Here is a 26,365-nt window from a genome sequence, read left to right as displayed (position 1 = left end):
TGCAGGTTCATTTGTAGAATGAATTCCCAGAAATGGGATTGTTGGACCAAAAGGTAAACACGTTTATAAGTCTGACAGATAACACCAAATTGCTTTCTTAAGGACTGTATCAGTATATGAAAGTGTCTGTTCTCCTGCACCCTCACCAAATGGCTATGTTGGATTTTTGCCAGTCTGAAAGGCAAAACATTATACCTCGGTACAGTTTTAATTTGCACTTCTTTTATTATGAGTGAGATTGGGCATCCTTTCGTAAGTTTAAGGTCATTCATATTTTCCTTTTTTGGTGACCAGTCCATATTTTGCTTTTTTAAAAATATATATTATTGGTTTTTACCATTTGTTTCTAGGAGCTCTTTATGTATATATAAAGGAGATTAGTGGGTGTGGTATAATAAAAAAACATATATTTGGTCTTTGTCTCTGGTTCCTGGCACTGAGCTCCTAAAACCCTTGGAATGTCTTGAATGACGGGAGTGATGAGAGCGTCCTTTGTTATTCACAAACAATTCCCTTTCAACCAAACCTAACTGCTAACCAAGTGGTTCAAGGTGGAGCCCAAGACAGCTTCAGGATGGGGGCTGGTTACTAAAAAGACCAAACACATGATTTAGAGGGTGGGAAATTTCACCCCCGCCACCCCAACTTCTGGGGAGGAGAGAAGGGCCAGAGATTGAGTCATAAAAACTCTTGAACAACAAGATTCAGAGAGCTTCTGGTGTGAATATGTCGCAGACCTAGGAGGATAATGCGTGGAAGCTTTACACCACTTTCCTCCCTGTATCTTGTCCTATGCATCTCTTCCATTTGGCTGCTCCTGAGTTGTATCCTTTATAAAAACCAAGTAAACCTAAGTAAAGTGTTTTCCTGAGTTCTGTGAGTCATTCTAGTGAATTATCAAACCTGTAGCGGGCTGTGAGAATCCCTGAATTTGCAGTCAGCCAGGAGGAAATGTAGGTAGCCTGGGTACCCCATTCACAGCTGGTGTCTGAAGTAGGGGCAGTCTTGTGGACTGAGCCCTGAACCTGTGAGGTCTGTGCTAAATATGGATAGTTCGCATCAGAATTGAATGGAACTGAATTGTTAGACATCCAGTTGGTGTCAGGGAATTGGAGAACTGGCTGGTGTTGGTAAAGACACACATTTAGCGTCAGAAAAAAGATAACACAGTGGGGTAACTTTTTAACTTGAGAAACACATATATCGCTCTTCATTTCCTTCCTTTCTATGAATTCTATGGACATTTCACAAGTCTCTGGGAAAGGTAAGAATGTGGAGAAGCCAAGTTTCTAACACATAGTGAATCCAGGTACTCCATTTCGTAACTGGCACTATTATAATTTCAATCAGCTCTTCAGCAAGTCCAAAGCTGGGACTTCACAGGTCTCAGGAAATATATACATTGTGCTTCTCTCATAAAATTTTCCCACCACATTAGATTGTTTCTATTTCAAACAGAGTAAAGACAGAAGGGAAAACACACATATTGAAAGTACAGGAAGGGCCAAAGGTTGGATATGCCACCACTGTGAATCAGAGGCCCAGAAAGTAAAAACGTATGGGTGAGCTTTGTGTTTAACTAGCACTGAGTTTAAGATTTGTTCAGTCTTTACCCAATTCATCACAATTTCTCAGCAGCTAAACAGTGTGGTGCAGAACCACTATCAACCTGTGTGCAGTATTTCATACAAAAAGGACTGGACCATGAAATTTCTGAGACCTTCATTGGAAAGAACTTCATGTCCGTCATTCTCCATCCCATTTTTATGACAGTCATTGCCATGTCATCACGTTTGTGTTAGCTCTATGTTCTTATATTCATATTAGAATTATCCTTATTATACTTTACCAGGGGAAATGAGTGCCCTTGATCAGGACATTTCACATTTCTTGAAAAGGGTTTTCACATTTTCCTGCTACTCTGGCTTTATCACTGTTCCTGTTCCACTGAGCTACTATTTTACTGCCTATTTCCTTGAGTCAGCACCAGCAACCAGAATGGAAAGTTTTTAGGAAGACTTAAGAGCTGCAGAGGAGGACAGAACACATCCCACTGTGGGACTTGGTGGGGAAGGGCAGTAAGTTCTTACCTGGTCTTTGTTGAAAGTAACCATGCATTGGTAAGCAGCATCTGCTGATGCAAATATGTGGGGGGGATTTGAGGCACGTTTCACTCCATGATAAAGTCTGGAAAACTGAAAAACATTAACTTAAAGAACTCTTCTAATGTCCCAGTACCTTTTGCCCACAAAACCAAGGCTTTGTCACTTATTAGGGGAACTGTGGCATCAGGGAGGTTGTAGAGCTGAGGCTCTGGAGTCTATAGAGCTGACTTCAAATCCCAATTCTTCACTTACTGGCTTCCTAAGCTTGTGGAAGGGCATTAACTTCACTATGCTAAGTGTCCTCATCTGCCAAATAGGCTTAATAATATTACCTGTCACACAGGTTTGTGAGAGATAAACAAGGTAACCCAGTGCCTGGTATATGGTAAGCACTAAATGAATGTTAGCTGTTTTGTTACATATTAACTTTAAAAGTTACCCCAAAAATGTAACAATTCCATCTGTGTCGCATTATTATCTTCAGTTTGGGGTATGTACACCCCTAGGATGACATCATTTTATTCTCATTTTTTCTCCCTTTTCATTTTCCCTTGAGATTTCACATTTCCTATTAAGGAGCCACATGCTCATAAAGGATCCCTTACCTGTGGAGAGTATATGTTTAGATTCTGGAAGGGGTTTAAGGCAATTAAGATGTCTCCAACATATGTATAAATCAGTAAGTCCACATAACGCTTCTGCAACTGATGAATAATTGTATCCTAAGAAGAGGATAAATAGTACTGAGAGTAAACATTATTTACAGTCAAGGGAGAGATCCTAAAAATAACAACAAATGTATTCTTACGAGAATATTTTTCTCTAAAATATTAAAATAGTCCATTTAAGTCATACCCTATTGATTAGGATCCTAATCATTAGGACCCTGATGATCCTAAATGCAGATATTTGCCTTGAAAAAAGAAAAAATTAGGAATATGCTAAAAGAATTCGGCCCACTTAGGACTTGCTAAGAGACTCTGACATATGCAACAAAGATTTTGTTTGTTATTATGAAAAACATGTCTCACCCAACCAAAATGTTCTATTTAGAATTTGATTTAATAGGTCATTACTATTAATAAAGTACAGTCAAATTGTAACTTCATTTCTCAAAGCATTACACTTAAAATTTATGTGGTGGGAATGCAGAATTGAACACTTTTATATCACACTTTAGTGATTCATGCATTGCAGTTAAGGGTCCCCAGAGCTAGAATCAGCAGAAGCAGCTCCAGTGCAATTAACAGCTCTATTAAACATGCATATTTTAAATAGGGATTATCACAGTTTCCAAATTTAGAATTCAAGCTATATTAGCTTCACTATTTCCCTAAATGAAGCTCCTCTTTATGAAGAACAAAAAACTATCTTAATTTAAGGGTTAAGTTGCACTTTTCTATAAACAGAAAATAATTTCAGCAGATCTAATACATCATTTAAGCCTACAATACAAAGGCCTTTACGGGAAAAATCCAAATCCTTTTCTCTTCATCATTTAGGACATTTGAGGGACTATAAAAGCACACAACACCGGATCATAGTCACAGCAACCAAATGTTCCTGAGCTTCACCCCAAGGCTATACAAACAATTAAAGTTTCAAGTGACCTTAGGAGAATATGATCTACAACAGAAAGGTCATACCACTCATGTGAAACAAATGTCATTGGTGAAAATTGTCTATTAAATATTGAGTACCTCATCCAGAACCTCGAGATTGACCAAATCATCCTCAAGGCAGTATTTTTCAGCATCTTCCACATGATAGGGTCTTCTGGTATGCATCCTTTCATGCCTAGAGTTTATCCAGAGAATATTAGCACTAAGGCAGTAAAAAATATAGCAAAAAGTAGGCAACAAGAACAACTCAGCCACAGTCGTACCACACAATGTGTTCAGAGACTTCAGAGAAGGGACAGGAAGAGCAAGTCCAGTCCAGGTCCCCAGCTCTCTCCCCATCACTGCAGGGCTCCCAGGGGTAAGGGGAGCTCCAGAGCTCAAGCCTTCCGCTGCCATGAGGAGCACAGCCAAGTGGGCCCATCTAACACTTATATCTGCTTTCCTTACGTGCCAACCACAGCACTTCCTTGCATTGTTTTCTGTTCAGTGTCAGGCATGTAATTCTCACTAGGGTACTTCCCTTGAGGTCCCCTCCTGCTGTCAACCAGCACCACCCCACACTTCTTGAGAAATTTTTGAAACTACAGAAAACTTCTGAGAATAATATAGCAGATACCAATGAATCGATAAATGCTTACATTTTATCTTGTTTATCTTAAATCCCTTTGGGACCCATGTTCCATCCCACTCCCCTTTCCTGAGTGACCACTATTTCGTGGGTATCCTTCCAATTAAAAAATATTTGGTCATATACATATATGTATCCATAATACACAGATTTGGTATGTTAAATTATAAAAATGATATCATACTGGTGGTTTCATTTTGCAAATTTATCTTTTTTCCATTCAACATCATTATTCCCCACCGCCCCCTTCTCCCATCTCTCTCTCTCTTTCCATATATATATATATATATATATGGACCTGTGATGATACTGGGCATAAAAGGTGACAGGGATAGACACACACACATACATACATAGAGAGAAAGACAGGGAACGAGGGAGAGAGAGAGAGAGAGAATGAGAGTGAGTGAGCAAGTGACTGTCACTTTAATCACTGGGTAATATTACATCATATAAATATGTACCAATTTCTTTACCCAGTCTTGATCAACATTTAGGCTGATTCCAACTTTTTGCTATCAAAAACAAAGCAGCACTCAGTATCTTTATGTGCATCTCCTTGTGTACATATGTGAGATTTTCTCTTGGGAGTGTACTCACCAGGCACTTAAAAAACTTCCTGCCTATTAAATTAAAAGTTACTTCCTAATCCCTATTATTGATAGATTTGAAGGAGTATTTTAAGCATGATATTAGTCATCTCCAGTGCTAGAACCAATTTTGCTGCTAATTCATATAAAAGTCCAAAGTAGATGAAACTTAATTTTACTTAATAAAGTCAAATTTATAACCTAAGCATCTTAAAATTATTATTAGACAGAACAGTTTATTCATCTGTATTCTAACATATTAGTAATGTTAAAGAAAAATCATATCTGTTTGAAAAACAGCTTTTTTTAAAAAACTCAGAGCTGCTTCTATCTAGCCACTTTGCCAAATAAAACAGCAGGAGGGTAAACATTTCTGGCCAAATCCTCTTCACATAAAACCCAAGCATTTTTTTCCTTTGAAGTTCACCATAAAACAAAATATTGCAACATATTTTTAATAAATTAAATTCTCATCATATTAAATTCAGCTAGTTTATCTCCTTCCTAAATTTATATCTTGCAATCGTATGAAATAGTCTATGTTAGAGTTTATTTCAAGCATCTTTTGACAAAGAAAGTCAGGAATTTTTAAAAAATCCACAGCTCTGGTTTGGATCAAGATGAAGTAAGCACTCTCCATTCTGTCTCCCCATTGAATGCAGCTAAATACCCTGGACAGAATGCATGGTACTCTGAGAAGTATATGGTAACAGGCTGACCGGGGGAATCAGAATTCAAAATATCACTGAGTCAATGGTGAGTTTCCTGAGATTTTTTTTTTTTTCTTCCAGTAACTCCTGACCTGGACTTGAGGTCAGCCTGAACTGCATATAGGGATGTCAAGCTGCACGCTGGATGACATTTTTACAGCCAACTAAAAATGGAAGCATTGACAAACCTCACTTGCAATATCACAAATAAATAAACTCTAGTAGAAAGTCGTGACTATAACTGTGAACATGTACAATGCAATACCACCAGGATCGAAACTGTTATCTTCTGAACCCTGAAGAGCTTATCTGTATATCTATCTCACAGATTTAACCTCCAGGAATCATGCAGATGCTGTCCGCAAATCTGAGCTTGCAAGGTATTTCCACTCTGATACAGACCACTTCATTTTCTCACTCAGGGAAAAAAATATATTCCAGCCCTATCTCAGTATTCCCCAACTAGTGTTCTTCTGAAACTGCTACCTGCTTCATTTTCCTGCTTTGGCTATAGTGTTTGGAGAGAATGAAGAGAAAAAAATTATTTATTCCAATTTTTATCTTTTTAAATTTACATTATCCTAGAGTACATATATTTATTAAATGTGTTACATTGTTTTATATTTAGTTGAAATTAATCAAAAGAAATTTGGTTTAAATTTTTTTACAGTTTTCTTGAGTTAAATAATTTGTTGTTGGGCTTCCCTGGTGGCGCAGTGGTTGAGAGTCCGCCTGCCGATGCAGGGGACACGGGTTCGTGCCCCGGTCCGGGAGAATCACACATGCCGCGGAGCGGCTGGGCCCGTGAGCCATGGCCGCTGAGCCTGCGCGTCCGGAGCCCGTGCTCCGCAACGGGAGAGGCCACAACAGTGAAAGGTCCGCGTACAGGGGAAAAAAAAAAAAATTGTTGTCATCAATAACCATCAACTTAAATTTCCTTTAAATTCACATGCTCCACCTAGTGCCTTATTTGAGAATAGCATCTATTATCAATTCTTGCTGAAGAATTCCTTGTTTAACGTGAAAATTACAGATTTCCAACTAAAAACTTTGGATTGAGTATTCCAAAGCTTTGAGGAATGGAGAGATAGGTAAATGGTTGGATAAAGCAAAAGGCATTCTATTAAATTAAGAGTATATGGTAAGGTATTATAGTTTTGATGATTTAGAAGGTATTTTCAAATTGCAAAAAAGTCTATACTGCTTTTTGCTAGATTTTCTATTTGTTTTCATGAAGCCCTAAGTATGTTGTCTGCCAAGCCTGGCTTCCCAGACAAATGGCGTTTTGGGGTTAAAGCTTAGAGAGGATGAGACTCAAAGCCCTGGCTTAGGATGGTTCTTGGAGTTTGGGTTTGGTGTGATGTGGGGCAGGTAGTGGTGAGAAGGGTTGACCTAAGGATTCAGGGATCAGGAAAAGGGGAAACTGGTGTCTGAGTCCCCAGTTCAAGTAAGGTGGGAATGAGGGCAATTCTGAAACATCAGGTCTAAGGCAATGGGTGGAGAATAAGAACTGGATCTGAAGAGTGGGTGAGACAGAGCCAGAGGTGGAGACTGGGAGCTCCCCTAAAACAACAGTGGGCACAGATGAGATAGAGGATGGGGGATTTTTTGAATGTCTTAGGTCCAGCCCATGAGGGGGGAAAGAAGCTGTAGAAGGTACCAGGTTAGTTCAGACACTGGGGGAATAAAGTCCTAAAGTGCTGTTGGCTTCACTATAATTTAATCTCTATACCTGCATTATGGTTAAAACCATTTCTGGGAGTTCTCTTTGATATCTCATCACTGGGCCTGCAGACTTCTTTGTTTGAGCTGCTGGCCCTATGAATAATATTGACAAAATATTATATATTTTGTCCAAAAGTGATTCCTTAATCGCTTAGCCTGTTCCTGTCTGTCAACTTTGCCTGCAGAAGCAGTAACATCCATGTAGGTAGGTCCACACCGGGCTGCAGGAGCTTCACGTAGGTATGGCAGGAGGCATTCTTCCCTTCATGCCCAACTATGTTGAAGAACAAAGCATAGAAGGAAGACCTCTAAGTTATAATTCAAGGGTAGGAAGGAAACAAAATCTTTATTTTGTAAGAACAGCCGGTTCTTATTAGTTGCCCATTTTATACACATCAGTGTATACATGTCCATCCCAATCACCCAATTCATCACACCACCACCCCACCCCCTGCCACTTTCCCCCCTTGGTGTCCACACGTTTGTTCTCTACATCTGTGTTTCTATTTCTGCCTTGCAAACCGGTTCATCTGTACCATTTTTCTAGGTTCCACATATATGCATTAATATACGCTATTTGAAACAAAATCTTTTAGTCTAAAAATGACAGGGGATGTGCTAGTGAGAGGTGAAACTCTGCACTGAAAAATGCCTGATGGTCTTTTAGACGGTCGTCCTATGGCAGGAGGACCATTGGGAAGGCCACCTCTACCACCACTCCTCTACACTCAGGATCAGCGCCCTTCCCTCCATCCAAGAGTGGAACCGGAAGGAGTGGAAAATGACTAACACTCCCACCAGATTCCAGATAAGTAAGTAAAATCTGTTGGGGGTGGAGAAAAAAAGGAGTAAAGAAAAGGAGTAAGGGAGAGGGTCCAGGCTCAAAGGTGGTGGTCCTCAAGAGTCTAAGACAAAGGCTTCTGTGGCCATGTACAAAGCTCAGAAACAAGTTGACAATTTGGATAGATTAGAGGAACCATTCCCTTATCACCACATTCAATGGACCTCATATAGTAAGGAAAATGTTACTCAAAATTGGGGATAGAGTACTATTACTCCAACAAAGGTAGTGATATTGAATATTTCTTCCAAATCATTATTTCCATTTCAGTATACCCCTTGATAACAGAGTGGATGAAAGAGAAACTTTTTACTATAATCACATAATCATGGACCTAGCATGAGAAAAATAATGGCAAACCATCTAGGTTTAACACCATCCTACTGAGATCCAAATATGAGTAAAGTTACCACCTAGATAACTTTAACTACATGAGCTCAATCTTGATCTGAAATTTAAGCTTATATTTATCAAACAAACATTATAATACATAGATTAAAAAATACAAGAATTATCTGGGTGGAAATCTCGATAGTATCTCCCTGTTTTTCCATCCAAGCATTGTTTTTGACCAGAATTTCAATAGATCAGCATCTTATCAATTATATTAAGTGTATTTGATACAGCTATCTTCTCTAGGCAGCAAGAATCAGTGACACCAGCAGAAAATTAAATATTAATTCACTCATTCAGTTATAGATAGACAGAGATAGATAGCAGATTACATCAGGGTATGGATTTATTTCTTGTCTGTTAGGAAAACAGGAAAATCCTTAACCTGCTATGTGGCAAGCATCTTCAGCACTTGATGAAGTAATCATTCAAAAGTCATTCATTTGCACAGGATTCCAAGAACCCAACAGTATATGTAATGTGATGTATGTGTATATATGTGTGTGTGGGGGGTGCATGTTTGCAGGTAAAAGAGGAAGTGAGTGAGCAAGACTTACTAGGGAAAGCTCAGCAGTGAAGCAGTGACAAATCTGTTTTTAAGGGCCACTTCTGCTGGTTGAAAAGAAATCAGAAAAGCTGAGGTCATTGTTTTAATCAGCCTCAGGCAAACTGCAAGGGTAGAATCAAAATCCATTAAACAGAGCAGGAAACAACCAGCAACTTAATTGTTCTACCAAGTAATACTTGGTAGTAGACCCTTGGCATTTGAGGGTTTAACATTTGTGGTTTCAGCTAGTCCCAAACCACCCACAGGGGAACAAACAACGTGCTGGGTTTTGCAATTTTCCTGAGGCTAGAAGTTGAGTCCATGATGGGAGGTTGGAAGGTGGGAGTGGGTCAGGTCACAGCACAGCCAACGGGCGCTTTCCCTGCCTCTACTCCAATTGCAGACCGAGGTTTTGCTCTTTTCCCACTAACCCTTGTGAAGTAATTTTTTAAAAAGCATGTTTTCATGTCGATGTCTCTAACTTTGATAGTGACATGATATACCAGATAATATTGATGAATTCAGGGATTTGCAAAAGTGATTTGGGGAAAAATTCCTTTTGAAAGTCAAAGAAATGGGAGCTGATGTAAAGGAACTGACCAAACTGTTTAACAGCATCCCTGACAGGTTAAGTAAAAATGTAACCCTAAACTATTGTTCACAGAATATTAGGGCTATGTGACTTCCTTTGAGAGAGTAAGCCTTGGATGCATAACCTTTTTACTGTTCCTGAGTCAAACATATGCTATAGAAAAATTATAAATTACTGGAAAAACTTAAATTCCAATGGTTTCACTCATTCAATCAGCATCAGGAAATGGTATCAAATCTCAAATAGTACAATGTCACTTCTCCATAGGTGCCTCATATACATAATGTGCAATGGGAATGGATCACAGTCTGGCTGTCCCAAAAAACTGCACCATTTAGAAGAGCTAGAACACTTACACCAGGAGAGGAGCGGTGGGGCCTCACCACTCAAGCTCTTCTTTATACTGTGAATGAAAAATATTGGCTGCCTTATCAGTGAACAGAGGATGTGCAGCCATCAAGCCATCACATTACAGTATCTCCAAAGATGAGTTCTGAGGGAACTGAGGATGGAAACAGGATGCCTGATGCCCACCATTTAGCAGTCAACTGCTGCAGCCATCCCCCAACGGGTCCACCGTGAGGAGACTCAGGATGTGAAAGCACAGGATACTGGCCCCAGATAGCTGAGGTACATATAGAAGGAATGATTCCAGTGAGCCCAGACTCTTGTATCTTCCCATATACAGAAAAGTGCTAAATTCCTTAACTTGAGATATTTGGTTTTCATTAAGTAACAATCAACCACCTGGTCTTGGCTGCAAAAAACTACATATCCTGGCTCCCTGCCTTGCATCTTTAGAGCAGTCTCCCAGAGTTATCCGAGATGCTGTGTCCCAGGCTTAAGTCCTCAGTTTTGTCCACCGAATAAAACGTAACTCTCAACTTTTAGGTTGTGCATTTTTTTTTCAGTCAACAATACACAGCACAGCTTCTGCTCTGTTGTGAATGAGCTCCCTATGATTCCTAGCCTTATTCCTGAATACGTGTCTATTTCCTCATCATAACTAGAATGGACCATTTCCCCATAATGTTCCTGCCTCCTTCCACCTTCCATCCACTCGTGGTGAGGGGGTGGGGAAAGGAGTGTCCTCCTTGCTCCCCTCTGCCTTTTTCCATCCATTGTTCTCCCTAACCAATCTCTCTCTTTTAAAAAGTTCATATCACCCTCTCGTACCATCTTCTCCAGCACTTGATCCCCATTTTCCTTTCTCTCTACTCCTTCCCCTAATTCCAGTCTTTGGTTTTCCCATACCCTACCAATCACTTTCTTAATTCTTCTCACGTACTAATTTCAAGATTCCTCTTTGTCAATTCTTTAAATTCTTTTATTTCTCCTCCACTGAAGTTGTCCACAAGTTCAACTATGACTAGTTCCCAATAATCTCTCAAAAGTTCCCGAGGGGCTTCCCTGGTGGCGCAGTGGTTGCGCGTCCGCCTGCCGATGCAGGGGAACCAGGTTCGCGCCCCGGTTTGGGAGGATCCCACATGCCGCGGAGCGGCTGGGCCCGTGAGCCATGGCCGCTCACGGGAGAGGCCACAACAGCGAGAGGCCCGCGTACCACAAAAACAAAACAAAACAAAACAAAACAAAAAAAAGTTCCCGAGGACTCAGTTCTACAACCTCTTTTCTCACCATCCTCTCACTGAATCTGCTTTTTGTCTTCATTGTAACTGCCAGTCCCCTGACCCAGACACACATTCAAAGTCAATAAGCCACTCTGGCTTCACTTTCTTCCAAATCTCCAAAAAGACCTCAAGAATACTCTCCTACTCAGATTCTCTTGCCCCCGTGTCCACCCAACAATGTCCATCCAAGCCAGTCTCCAGCCTGAAGAAGACCACAGTATCTGCTTTCTCTACTCCTACTCCTGTGGCTAAGAATTGGTAGAGATGATAGATGGAAAAGGTGATGGTGTTGATGGTACAATTTTTCAGAGGTTCTAATGCCAAATGCTCTCCTGAATGCTCTACATGCATTACCTTAAACACTGATTAACTTCACTACAATGTAATGCTATTCAGTTAAGTTCCACCTGGGTTTCCTGTGCTATTGAGCAATCGTTATGTCCACCTTTAATGAACCTTTTATTATATTCCTCATAGCAGCTATTTCAAAGATTTAACACTTCCCTGGAGTCCACAGCTCACTCCCAACTTTGAGACCACTTTGCTTACTTTTTTTTGGAAAGCTAAAGGCCATTCAACATGAGTTTCCTCATAGTATCTCCTCTGCCTCTTGCCCCCCACCCCTCAAATTTTCTGGATATCTTCATCTAACCTCTCTGTGTCTTTCCCAACCTAGAGGTTCTTTCTAAGTTCACTCTTCCTCTTAGGTGCTTAATCTCCCTCCCTCTTGCTTCCTCTGTTACCTTCTATTTTCAATGTCTCCCTCTATATAAGATCCTCCCCTTCACCTATCCAAGTTCTTCCCCATCCTTCAAGAACCTGCCTTCTTCTCTGCAACCCCCTGAAAATAGCAACTTCTTTCACCCCTGGAGAAAGTACTGAAGAGGACAGAACATTCCCTGCCTTTGCAGGAACAGTAAAACAGTAAAAAAACAGTAAAAAAAATTTTCCCCTGTAGGCTGTAGTTCTCATTTCTCTGCATTAGCTCTCAAAACTAAACAAGTCTCTGCAGCTGAGGGTCCCAGGACTGTTTGGACCATTGAAGAACACTTCTCTGGGCAGAAAGCTCAAAGCTTTGTGTAATATCTGGAAGTACATGGCATTGCATAGGCTATGCATGGCATTTGATAGGATATGAAGAGGAAGCAAAGTAAGTCTTTTTACTGGTCTCTGTCTCTGAGTGTCTTGCAATTTCTGTTTGATTACAGTCTGAACCAGGGTAGGGAGGCAGCCAATTCAGGTAGACCCTGTGACGCTTCTCTCTTTCCCTAATCTCTCTCGTCCAGTTCACCACTAAGTCTTGACAATACCATTACCTTAATACCTTCTGTTATTTACAATTGCCACAATCTGCTCTCACTAGCCTCCCTAGCTCCAGCCCTGCCCAGCTCCATTTCATTCTCCACACTGCAATCAGAACAATCTTCCTAAAGCACATCTCTGCTTGAAATCCTTCTGTGGCTTCCAAGTGTCTAAGGAACAAATCCAAGCTCCTTAGCCCATCATGCCCTGGCCCCTGCCTGCCTTGTTTCTACCTCCCTACGTCCCATGCCAAGCTCCAGCAATGCCAACTAATTGTTCACCAAATCCCCTAAGCTTTCTCCAGCCTCTGTGCCTTTACCCTTTGCTCATTCTTTCCTCCACGTGGAATAACCCCCCTTCCCCAACTATCTTCTATTCGTTCTTCAGGACAGTTCAAGGATCACCTTCCCACCAGTTTCCAGGGTCTAGCCTTCCCAGGTACTCTGGGAGGTACTCCGGGCAACCCTCTATCCAGGTATTTTTCATGCTGAGCTCTTCTCATCTGATTCTTGTCTGTTTCACACACTGGACTATTAGCTCTTTATCAGGAACTGTGTCTGATTTCCTCTGTTTGGCAGAGGGCTTGACACATACACACATATAAATATCTCTGGAATGAATAAATGAATAAATTAGATTTTAAATGAGACAGAAATTTATATTTTTAACATTTAGTGTCTCAGTACTGTTTATTTTCATGATGTTGTTTGGTAATAGAGATGAATTTGCACAGATTAAGGCCAAAAGAAACCGAGGAATGAATTAAACAGAGCACAACATATACAACTTCTACAACTACTGCTACCATTGACTGAGGTTTAACTCTGTTATCAACATTAAGTATTTTTTAATGTATTGACTCAACCCTCAAAATAATCTCCATCTTATAGATGAAGAAATTTTGGAACAGAAAAGTTTAATAACTTGTCATAAGTGGTTGAGCTGGGATTCAAACCTGGCAGAGTCAGGGTTTTTTTAACCACTGCATTGTACCACCTGCTGTGTGACCATAATTGTGCAGAAAAATGTAAATTGGGTATTCGCCTTACTCATCTATGCGCTCACCTCAATTATTCTTTGTTTTTTCCACCTTAACTTGGAAACTCACAACTTTTAATATATTGAATTACCAGCATCAAATGATATTTAAGAATTTTTCCGGCTGGGCTTAAAAAAACACCCATGTAGCCAACTCCCTGCCACTTGCTAAGAGGAAGTAATAGTGTAGGACAGGTGGTAAGATGTGTTAATTTCATGCATCGTGTTTCCTTTAGAATTTTCCTTTCTCCTAAAGAAGTGGCTGGTTAAAGTTTTGATACCTATTTGTGAGGTTGTATTTTTTTAGTGACTTTTTCAAGGAAACACAAACTTCTGAGTGAAACTGAAAATTACAAAGACCCTGAGAGAAGGGTCTTTGACCGTATGAGGCCTTTGACATCAAAGGTGTTAACAAAGATAAAGAGAAATGAGAGAGAGGGGGTGAGAAAGCCTGGAGTCCTGGCTTTCTATAGTAAAGGGAGAAACGTGTTTAAAAAGAGGACACACATCGGGACAGGCAAATTCAGGCAAAAGTGAAAAGCTGAATAACTTTGCAACTAAGTTTCAGAAATTGTTCTGCAGCAAATCAGAAGAAACAAGAAGATACCTGATTCAACGGAGAGCATTTAAATTCTGAGTTTGCTTTTTTTGCTTGGTTTGTACTTTATTTCATCTTCATTTTTGGTGGCGGTGCTGTGTGTGTGTGTGTGTGTGTGTGTGTGTGTGTGTGTGTTAGAGGGGTGGTGGCTGGTGGATAGGAACAAAAGCATTGGAAGAAAAGAAGATTTCGGTTCCCAGGGGCTTAAACACAAATTCTACTGCTTCAAAAGGCACCAAGTTACAAGAATTTCTCTGCGTTTCTCTACCCCACGGGCAAGCCATAGAAAGAGAAATTGCAGTGGAAAAGGGAAAAGAGTAGGAAAAAATTTGTTTTGAGCTATCAAAAAGGAAACCTGGGTTGCGGGGAGGGGGGGTGTGGTGAATCGGCAAGATATGGTCACCTTGAAACTATGCCTCTAGCTCTTAGACTTCTGATGCTTTTTGATTTGTAAACAGTTTTCTGCAGAATACACGAATATTTCCAGAACTTGTGACTTGTGATATTTTAGTTTCTTCACCTCCAGTCCTTTGAATGTTCTTTTAGTAATAACGGATTAGAGCTTATCTGCATCCTGGCCAGTTTTGTAAAACCAAATAATTGCTGAGCTGCGGAAGCAGCTTTATTTGCATTTAGTTTTTTTTAAAAGAGAAATTCTGCCACCCTCTGGACAGAAACCAAAGATCTATTTCTTAGAGACCACCACAGAATACTGTTTTAAGCAGCTCTCCTTGAAAATAAACATTTACTTTTTTAAATCTACACTATAAAAATAGGAGAGGGGCAAAATCACAGTTGCTTTAGATAGCATAGATGATATCTGGGGGAAAAATCATTTAAAAATACTAAATTGCCTCTAAGGAATTTTTAACTAAAGAAAATGGGCTCAGAGCACTTTAGAGAAAAAGCCTCCAGTGTTTAACTTGTAATCTTTCCAAAACCACCTTATACTTACACTTCTACTCTCTAGCCTGCAATAGCCAAGTAAAGATTTCTCACACAATCTCAGCCGTGGCTGCTTTCATCCAGTTTTCTTTACTGGTGGAATTTTTAAAGATCTATATGTATATTAAATATAAATATATATGCACTGGTTTTTAACTAGAACATGAGGTTGGAGTGAGATTTCAGCCACAGTTGAGAGAAATTAGCCATAAGAGCACAAATGGGCAGCTTGTTTCTGAAGCTCTCCTGCTCTCATCCACCGGGCATGGAGTACTTAATGTCATGTAAATGAAACTTAAAAATGCATGGATGTGATAATTACCAGTAATAATGCTGGGCAAATCAAAACACATGACATGCTGTTTTTTTCATAAATAACCAGAGAGAGGAAGCAGGAAGATGCCGAGGACCATACCTGGTTTTAACAACAGGATTCAGATGCTTCTGGTCTTGAAGGACCTTGGCCAGCTGTTTTTGCAGAAACAAAACCTTCCCGTGGACTCCCTTAATAAATGGGTGGTCGAGGAGATGTGTGACGGAAGGCCGCTTTTCAAAATCCTTAATAAGACACCTGTTCACAAAAATCAACAAACTACTGAAGTACAATCTTAGAAACCTGGCTCCCCTGTAAATATGGGAGAGAGGAGGAGAAAAAGCTCATTTATAAAACCTGATCACTAACCTTACATAGCTCTTTTTTTATTCATAGGTACCAGAACAAACATTCTCTACTAGTTGAATTGATCAAAACATCAGAAATCTATTTTAGTTTGCTTTAAATATATATTGAACACAATCAATTTAATTTGAAATATTCAAAACACTGAAAAATAGACTGGCCAGACTGAATTTTCTGTCTGAATTTTCATTACAGAAAAATGTTTACAATGGAGCCAAGTTGATTAGTCTATATACTTTATTTTAGAATTATGTGAAATGTCCACTATTTGGTGGTGGGGAAAATGCATTTAGGAGTTTGCAAAGATAGAAACGAATCATAAAGAAACTTTCACAGAGAAAATTCAACCCCTTGATTTCTAATATCTTCTGAAGAAGCAGAAAAACCTCAGAACAGGAAGTGACTACAATATAGTTCAGATGAATTGGAATGGAATTATTCAAACAGGGAACAAAAAGTCTATACAAAATGGTAAAAATTGGGTTGCATTTAAACTCCTCTGTGGTTAATTGGTTAAAACCGCACCAGTATAACCACTTTCTCTTTCAGGTTCAATGCCCTTTTCAAAGAAAACAGTGATTCAGTACATTTTGCTGTGTGATGTATATTATTAAAGATGATTTTGACACAGGAAATCTCTAGTGAAATTGAATCTGATGAATACCCCTCCAATTACCATTGCATTTCCATTCTGAGTAGCTGCCCTTGACGGGAGGAAGAAATTTCAACATCCGCCCTTTTAAGTTATCAGTTTTTATTTAGCTCACGTTGGAAGGCTTAGGATAAGTACTAGATGCCATTCTGCCCACTTCTTGAAATAAATGTTTCCAGTTTTCCCAATAGTGACATGCCAGCAACATGTAAAACACAACATATTTTAAATGATGAAATGCACTGACAAATGGTAAAATGTTCAGCCTCACCCTGAGCATCCTTTCAAAACATTTAAGCAGAGTTCCTAGAACAATCCTCAACTGTTGGTTTTACAAAAAGGCCTTAATCTTTGCATTTCAAACCACTTTCGCATCCCTTGACTTCTAGTCCTGAAAGATATTCAGTAAATTTCCCAGTCATCCCATTTTAGAATTGATTCAGGGATTTCCTATCTATTGGAACTGGAGCTTTCAGCTAGAAAAGCCAATAGAACCTAGATTATCTCCATTCTGCTGCCTGCAAGACTATAAATACCACCTCTGTCTCGCTATGGGGAGAAATCAATCATTTGACTTTTATGGGTCCAGGGGCCTTTTGTATGATCAATTATATTTCCTACTAAAAATTAAAAAATCAGTGCACATGCTTAAAAAAATACTCCGTTCATGTTTTTACATCAGCAATGTTCCCTAGATTCCATGTATATTAATCCGTATATAATTATGTGACTACCAACGGAAAATAAATGCTAACGTTTCCCTAAGCACCTGGAAAAAAGGAACCTCTTGGTAGTTTATATGGTCAGTAATACAGGTATATGCCTCATCCTCCTAGCTTGAGAGATGGTGTATAAAAACTTCCCAAATAAAGTCTGTGTCCTCTGAGAATTCCTACTGAAGATGGACATGGTGGCTTTGCACATACCCCTGCCCCCCCAGAGGGCATGGGTAGGACGGGAGACCAGGAACTGCTGGGACCCCCAGCTAAGCCTGTCCAGGGATCTGGCGCAGGTCACATTACATCTGTCTCTCATCACCAAATAGACATACTTCCGGTACCCAAGTATCTCCCCAAACACAGGGAGACCGATTTCTTAATCGGTTTCCCCACCATTTTTTTTTTTTTTTTTTTTTTTTTTTTTTGCTTTCTGGGCAACTCTCAACTGCTTGTTGACTAGAGCCAAAACTTCAGATGAGTAAACTCAAGAGGGCTGAAAGTGGTAGGTGTAACAATTAATAGGAAATAGAGCAGGTGAATGGGAAAGTGAGCAGGCGCTGCCTCTACCTTCTCCCTCAGGACAGGTGCCTTGGAACAGTACTCCCGGTAATTAAAGCTCCTTAGATAGGGTTTGAGAGAAGCCAGGAAACCCATACTCCAGCCTTATGAAAATAGGTGTCTGCTAGATTCTGGGGGTGCAATTAAAGGTGCTATATCTTGTTTCATAATTTTAGCATCCAGTGGGAGAGCAAGGTTGCAAACAAGGTTGCAAGATCATTTGGTATTTTGGAAGGGATCTCTCTCTAGATCACAGAGGGAGTAAGAGAAATGAGGACTAAATAATGAAGTGAGATAATCAGACAAGGGAGAAACAACAGTGAATCTGTTGTCTCCTGGAGATCCAAAAAATAAAGATGGTAGGCATTCTACTCTCTGAAGGAATGATCAAGAGGATTTATTTGTTAGTTCTCTCAGTAAGGCCCAAGTGGGCTGAATGTCATACCAGCGGATCAGCAAAACTGAAACCGAGTGTATATGGGAAGAATGCTAAGCAGAGCTGTGACATATCCAACTGCATTGGCGGATTTTTAGGAGAAGGGCAGGAAGACCTTGAGGGTAGAGCCTTATTCTAAAACACTCTTGCATACTTTTTTTCTCATGGGGAGCAAAGAGCCAGAATGAAATGGACTTATTATTTTACTGATAAATAGAGGAAAGTTCTATGTTAGGACCAGATATGGCGAAAGTCAAGCATTACTAGATACCAGGTCATTGGAATCATATCATTTGTTCAGCAAACATTTATTACACAGCTGGAATTAGTCAAAATAGATGAATTCATAAAAAATTATGACCATTTTCCTCAAAGATCGACAATCTTATTATAAAGATGGAAGGACAAGAGAAACACAGGAAACAGCAGAAGCCAGTGTTTGCTTTTATATTTAGAATAAGAAATAGTCACACGAAAGCATAAGGTTTTGGAGCTAGGGGACCACGATTTTCTGTTCTAACCCTTCTTTTACGAGGTGAGGAAGTTGAGGTCAAGTCCTGATAGTGATGAAGTCAATTCCCTGGCTCCCACGAGAGAACCCCTCCTACTCTGCAATGTGTTGTTAAAATGGCACAGGTACAACGTGCAAAACAATACTAGGCAGCAGTGGGTGCGGGGCAGCCAGAGAAGGCTTACTGGAAAGAGTGAGGATTGAGCTGAGTTTGGAGGGAATTTTTGGAACTAAATTGAACTCAATATGTGGAGAAGATGTAGAAGGCATTTCAAGGTTGGGAAACTGGATCAGCAATGAAAGAAGCCAGCCTAGGCAAGCAGTGTAGCCAGGAACTCAGGAGGTCACCAGAATGTTGACCTTCACCTCCTAAACTGCCTCCTTTGAACATCGAAGAACAATTCTTTGCTTTAGTCCTTTTACCAACTTTAACTAGGGCATATTCTTTATTGCTTAAGATGTTGCAGTTTTGTGCCCCAAACTCATACTGTTATGTTTGTCAGCTTGCAATTTCTGTCTTATTCTCCTTTCAGGCAGGGATTTAGTGGATTAAGATAGAGTTGACAGCCGGGATTGGTAAGAACTCCTGACAGCCTCCATGTCCTTTTATAAGCATGATTAAATCCTCTAACTTGATTTGGAGAACAAACATGGAAAATTAAGGAAGTTATAATATGCTTATTCATTTTCAGATTGCTTATTAAACCAGGAATTGCAAATTCCAGATGCAGAATATTTTCCCCCAGCGGTGGATTGAGCCGTTTTTACAAGAAAATGCATAAAACATTGACCTCTGTATGGGAAAATGGGGGCCAGCCAGTGTGAGGTAAGTTGGGTGAAACACTAGACACATGAGACATTCCACTGAAAAATGAAACTAGTCTTCTGGTCAAAAAGGTTTGGGAAACATTGGTGATTCTCTAAACCAAGTAAATCTGGAGTTTCATAGTGCATGTGAGCATATTAAATGTACTTAGAAGTATGGAGGTAAAGAAAACAGCTTAATTTTGTTTAAATCCATGTTTCCAAACTTACTCGGCCACAGATCCGTTTTTGTATCACCGGAACCAGGGCCCTGCAAATGATATCCTTGGAAGCTCTGTTGTGAGAAATCAGTACTAGGCTCTTGAAATTGGCGGCTGAGTCTTTATCTCAGCTGATTGAGGGGAGACACTCAGAGCCCCTAATTGTCACCAGCATGTTTGAGACACCTGTAGGCTGCAGTTTCTGCAGAAGACTGTCTCGAATTGGGGAAATACATTCACCAAGCTCAGTTCTTCCCAGAATCTTTTACTCTGGAAAAAAGAAATTGAACAAGGACTAAATTTAGGGAATGCTGCTTTTTTTTCCAAAATCATAAGTAATTCTTTCAGTCCCAGACTTTTTAAAAGTCATTTTTAAAAATCTGGATTTAGGTGTGGTTATCTCTGTGCTAAGATACAAAACAAAAGAATAAAAAATTAAAACTACCATGAGATGTATTACCTGGATTTACAAGGCCATGGAAGGTGGTTTGAATATGACAGAAAAGTCCACGAGAAGAAAAAGGAAGCAAATTTCAGCCCTGAAGGAAATTTAATCCATTACCTAATTTGAAATTCTAGTACCTTCCATCATGCATTCTTGGCTGAAGATTAATTCTCAGAATTCATTAGTGTCACCACATTAAACAGAGGTTGTTGCAGCCATTTGCTGGGATCTCCCAGCCTGTCCTCTGCCAGAAACAGGCAAAAAGGAGGCATTTCTTTTTTTAAAAATTAATTAATTTATTTATTTATTTATTTATTTTTGGCTGCATTGGGTCTTCATTGCTGTGTGTGGGCTTTCTCTATGTGCGGCAAGCGGGGGCTACTCTTCATTGCGGTGCGTGGGCTTCTCACTGAGGTGGCTTCTCTTGTTGCGAAACATGGGCTCTGGGCGCATGGGCTCAGTAGTTGTGGCTCACCAGCTCTAAAGCGCAGGCTCAGCAGTTGTGGTGCACCGGCTTAGCTGCTCCACGGCATGTGGAATCTTCCCGGACCAGGGCTCGAACCCGTGTCCCCTGCATTGGCAGGCGGATTCTTAACCACTGTGCCACCAGGGAAGTCCAGGAGGCATTTCTTAACAAGAAACAAGGTTGGGCTCCTGCATTGGGCTCTGAAGCTGGCCGTGCTTGTGCTCTTTCCGTTCGCTCCCAAAGGATCATGCTGTCGAGACATGGCTGGCTGCCTTGCCACTGTAAACTGCCATTTCATAACCAAAGAATCAGACGCCTGCAAGGGGAAGCTATTTATCAAGAGTCACGAACGGATGTTTACTGATGACTAAACTACACTTGATAAAGAGAAGCTGATCAAGTCAAAAACTAAAAATACTGGTGAACTTGGTGAGAAAAGCAGGAGGGTGAGCAATCTTATTCCACACACTGGGGCAAAACTAGATGAAAACTTGAGACTTATGTCTCTGTCTCTCCTCATTTCTTTTTTAATATTCTGTCTTTTATACTTACTGCTGTTTTCTTGTGGGTTTGCTGCGTAGATTGTTAAGTGTTTCCAGTGGCACCAAATATCTAAACGTTTCTGATTTGAGCAAGCATTTCCCTGCCCTGTGATACACTGCATCTGCAGTTCCTATCATCAGCAGACAGAAGCCTGAGTGACAAAGAGGCCTCTTCATCCAGAAGAGAAATCCTCCAGAGGGTACACTAATTACAGGTTAAATATCAGAGCCCATGGTGCTCTGTCTTGGAAGGAAATTTCCATTTTGGAAGACAGGACTATGACAAAAACAGGCATTTTCTCAAGATGACTAATGCCTCAAAAGAAGGCAGGCTGAGAAACTTGACAGTGCATATGTTATTTCAGCAAAACCAAACCTTCCCGTTTGGTGGAATACTTAACTCCATTTCAGTTTTCATGAAGTTTGCAAATATTGCACATGGTGGTGTTTTAAAGTCTCACTGGTGAGAACTGAAACTGTACACTAACTTCACACGTAGTGTGGGGAAGTGGGGTCCTAACCTGAAACAGAGAAGTGAGGACCAGGAGCATATTTCTCAGCGAGGCAAATCTAGGGTTACCAATCAGAGAAAAACAGCCAGGATTCACTGAAAGAAAAAAGTCCTCAGAGGGTAGGACGGAGGGTTTTAGAACAGGAAGCTCAGTTCTTTTTATGAGGTGGGTAATGGAGCAGACCCTGTGTGGCAAGGTGGGAGGGAGGCTACAGGGCAGCAGGACCACAGGGCAGCAGGCATCTTGCCTGGGGTCACTAGGGTGAGAAGAAGGCAGGTGCACGGATAGAAAGATCAGCAAGTCAGCCCTACCTTTAGACAAAGCCATCAGCACTGAAGGTCCAGCGTGAGCTCAAGGGAACACAGGAAGGAAACAGAAGTGGAAGAACATGGCATTTCCAGAAGCATGTGGCTGGGGAGAGAGAAGAGCCAACTTCTGTCACCCAGAGAAAACTCTCAGAAGGTGAAGAAGATGACTGGAGGAAAAGTGTAGGGTGGTTTCAAGCCGAAAGATAAACTCTAAGAACAGGTAGGACAGTATCTCCCTCCAGAGTTAAGGAATGTGCACCATGGTAGCTGGAGAGAGTCTCAATGCAAAAAGAGGGTCCAGGACTGGAGGGTGGTCCTAGGGCAGAGAGCTACCACACGTAACCCAGAATGACCCAGGGTCGTGGCCTGCATGACACCTGTGAACACAACTACCTCTTCATGTTACCTTTATGTCTTTGATCCCGTGATCAATAGTAAATTATTAGAAAAGTCCAGACTAACTCATTGTATTCTTAGGGAAGGAGATATGGTTACAGAAATTCTAGATCCTCAAGCACGGCATGTCTGGGGGACAACCTGGGGGCCACGGCCAGGAGGGGCCGAGGGAAGAAGAGTTTACTATACCAAGGAAAAAGGAGTAAAAATGCCAAGCCAGGAGGCAAAGTGAGGAGAAGGGTCAAGAGGAACCAGGCCAGAACTGAGGAACAAGACAAGATGGGGCTCAGGGGACACAGAGCTGTTCAAGGAGAAGCCAATGGAGGGCATGGTGGCAGAGGTGCAGTCTTACTATTGTTGTTACTGCCACTTCCCTCTTCGGTTTCAGCTGTGCTTTCCAAGTTGCAAAGACTGGGGATGAGCACACTCTCCACTGGACATGCTGTAGCCAAGGAAGATCCTGATGTCCGTGTCTTAGGACCAAGGCTGTCTTAAGGGCTGTAACCAGTGGCCCCAAGTCACCACCTTCTCACTCCTCTTTGTTTTCGTTGTTTCTTTCTTCCTTATTTGGGAAAAGTATCAATACTTTGCAATTAAACATGTTTCTCCAGGCAACTCTAACCATGCGATTCAGTCAGGGTGCTGAAAAAAAATGAGCCATCACTTCATTGCACAGCCCCAGCAACTAGTTTACTGGACAATTAAATCTGCATTCAAATCCCACCCTCTGGTTCAAAGAGCTGGGGAAGGCATGGCCTCTGGGAGATGGGGATCCTGTGATGGCTCCATCTCTCAGGCTGCAGTGCTATCGCTTCCCAAGGATCTGGGTATTGGCCGTTGCTGCCTTTTGGGACTTCTGCAAGGGGCTGAGGTTGGCCACAGGTCAGCCCTAGACTGGCCCAGGAAACCGGATGTGGGCCCTGTCTTCTGTTAGAGGTCTTGGCTTCAGGTGGAAATTAAGGAAATATTTGCTTGAAGCAGCCCAGGAAGAGGAGGAGCAGAGGGAAGTGATGGCTGAGCTCAGAAGGAAATGGGTACATAAAACGTGGGTGAGTCAGGGCAAAACAGCCTAAATGTTGGCAAGTCCAGTTTTTAAAGATATTCATCTTTATGTTAATTATTAATTGATACAGTATAGATTCATGTAACATATATAATGTGTATATTATTATATTTAAATTATTATTAATCTCAAATATTTAAAACAGTCTGACATTTAAAAACAGTATAGTTAATCACTATTATTCGCCCAAGCATGACGCACATACTCACTCACTTTTAAAAATGTTTGGTGCCTATCATTGGGGCAGTAATATATAAAGGTTAAAAGTCATGGGTTAGGGTCAAACCTAACTCTACTTCTTATAGGTATGTGATGATATGCAAGTTAATTTAATTCTCTGGGCCACAGTTTCTTCTTCTATAAAATGGTAATAATGTCACTGTCAGCAGTAAATGAGATAATCCATGTACAGTACCTGGTACATAGTAAGCACTCAATAAATGCCAACTATGTGGGCCAACCACTGTACTAAATGGTAGGGTTACAGTCAGCGCATTGGAGGAAGACAGCCATAGCATACCCAATTCCAAGCAGCATCAGTGCTATAAAAAGAAATGTTAATGTGCAAAGAGTGCTTGAGCCAGACTTGAATAACAGTGTGCCCATTAATTAGATACTTTTTCTCAATGTGATTCCCACGACTCAGTACAAAATTACTATTTGATAGATGTCCTGATCAGAAGTTTCAAAGTTCAGGGAGAATAGGGACTTTTAGGGTCTGACAACTTAGCAAAAGCAAAGAACTTTGGCATTTTCAAGTTCAGGCCTCTGGGCACTCCTGTTTTTGAATGTCTGGCTAATTTCTTTGATTCAAAAATCAGTTTCCATTTTGACAGACAGTTATGGTCTGCTTCTTAGTCCAGGCTTAAGTGCCAGGGAATATATGAATTCTAATCTTTCCCTTAATCCTACTTGCCATGCTGTCCAGAATTAAATCCATAATTCTCATTTGTATTCATTTTTTTCCCTACAAGGGGAAGCAATGGACAGTACCCAGCTAGTACCCAGTACCCTATGAGAAATGAACAACCAGTTCCATAGTGCATGACCATTACATGCTCAGGACTACTCCAGGACTGGGGTGGGGGATAGGAGAGAACAAAACAAACAAAAGATATATGCCCCCATAAAAAATGTATCTTCTGGGATAATACCAAACTTACACATATGAAATATTTATAGACCCAGGTGGGATTCAATGCACTGATTCATTCAAACACTTACTAGGTATTTACTGTGAATGGCACTGCATCAAGTGCTTGGAAGAAAAGATGCCTGGACTGAGATGTTAGCTTTCATGGAATTTAGAAACAAGTAGTAGAATAGATATAGACATAAATAAAAATAATTCAAGGCTAAAAAGTGTAAGCACTAGAGTGGCTCAGATGAAGTAAACAATCCTATTTAGGAGAACAAGTGTTTCACATGAGAGATGACACTTGGGTCTTACAGGATGAAAGGGATATTGACAGAAGTACAGGGGAGGAGCATTCTAAGCGAAGAGTACAGTAGGAATGGAAGCCCATTGGTAAAATGCATGGCTCATATAGGGAACACAGTGGAACAGAATAATGCAATTGTAACAGATGGGGTGCAAATCTGACCACAAACAACTTATTCAGAACCTAGAAGGGCATGCCAGTGAGTTTGGGTTTTCTTTCTTAGTCACAGTGAAGTGGCATTTTTGAGCAGGGAGATAACACAATTAGATCGTTACTCTAAAAAATGAACTGGGATCAGTTAGTCTCCTGGATCTCTGCCTGCAGGGTGTGTTGGAAACAAGAGTAACCCGTGTGGCTGACAGGGTCTTGGTGCTCTGTCCGGGTATCAGGCCTGAGCCTTTGGGGTGGGAGAGCCGAGTCCAGGATATTGGACCACCAGAGACCTCCCGGTCCCAAGCAATATCAATGGGTGAGAGCTCTCCCAGAGATATCTGTCTATGCTGGGTGGACCCAGCTCCACCCAATGGCCAGCAAGCCCCAGGGCTGGATGCCCCATGCAAAACAACTAGCAAGACAGGAACACAACCCCATCCATAAGCAGAGAGGCTGCCTAAAATCATACTAAGTTCACAGACACCCCAAAACACATCACTGGACGTGGCCCTGCCCACCAGAAAGACAAGATCCACCCCACCCAACAGAACACAGGCACCAGTCCCCTCCACCAGGAAGCCTATACAAGCCACTGAACTAACCTCACCCACTAGGGACAGACACCAAAAACAACAGGAACTACAAACCTGCAGCCTGAAAAAAGGAGATCCCAAACACAGTAAGTTAAACAAAATGAGAAGACAGAGAAATATGCAGCAGATGAAGGAGCAAGGTAAAAACCCACCAGACCAAACAAATGAAGAGGAAATAGGCAGTCTACCTGAAAAAGAAATCAGAATAACGATAGTAAAGATGATCCAAAATCTTGGAAATAGAATGGAGAAAATACAAAAAATGTTTAACAAGGACCTAGAAGAACTACAGAGCAAACAAACAATGATGAACAACACAATAAATGAAATTAAAAATTCTCTAGAAGGAATCAATAGCAGAATAACTGAGGCAAAAGAACAGACAAATGACCTGGAAGATAAAATAATGGAAAAAACTGCTGCAGAGCAGAATAAAGAAAAAAGAATGAAAAGAATTGAGGACAGTCTCAGAGACCTCTGGGACAACATTAAAAACACAAACATTCGAATAATAGGGGTCCCAGAAGAAGAAGAGAAAAAGAAACGGTCTGAGAAAATATATGAAGAGATTAGAGTTGAAAACTTCCCTAATATGAGAAAG

The 26,365-nt window shown here is 40.7% G+C and overlaps 1 protein-coding gene across 1 annotated transcript in view; it reads right to left on the bottom strand.

Annotated features, from left to right (window-relative positions):
* Positions 1-26,365, bottom strand: part of MYO3B (myosin IIIB) — a 511,858-nt gene that overhangs the window by 213,026 nt on the left and 272,467 nt on the right. The window contains exons 11-14 of the mRNA XM_024122281.1: positions 15,680-15,835; positions 3,806-3,902; positions 2,711-2,827; positions 2,091-2,195 (exon numbers count right to left, since the gene is read on the bottom strand). Of these exons, the coding sequence (XP_023978049.1) occupies positions 2,091-2,195; positions 2,711-2,827; positions 3,806-3,902; positions 15,680-15,835 (475 nt within the window). The remainder of the gene's footprint in view (positions 1-2,090; positions 2,196-2,710; positions 2,828-3,805; positions 3,903-15,679; positions 15,836-26,365) is intronic.

This window comes from Physeter macrocephalus, chromosome 2, assembly GCF_002837175.3.
Source record: "Physeter macrocephalus isolate SW-GA chromosome 2, ASM283717v5, whole genome shotgun sequence".
Lineage (NCBI taxonomy): Eukaryota > Metazoa > Chordata > Mammalia > Artiodactyla > Physeteridae > Physeter > Physeter macrocephalus.
The sequence above is the reverse complement of the archived record's forward strand: the minus strand, read 5'-3'. Positions and strand labels throughout refer to the sequence as shown.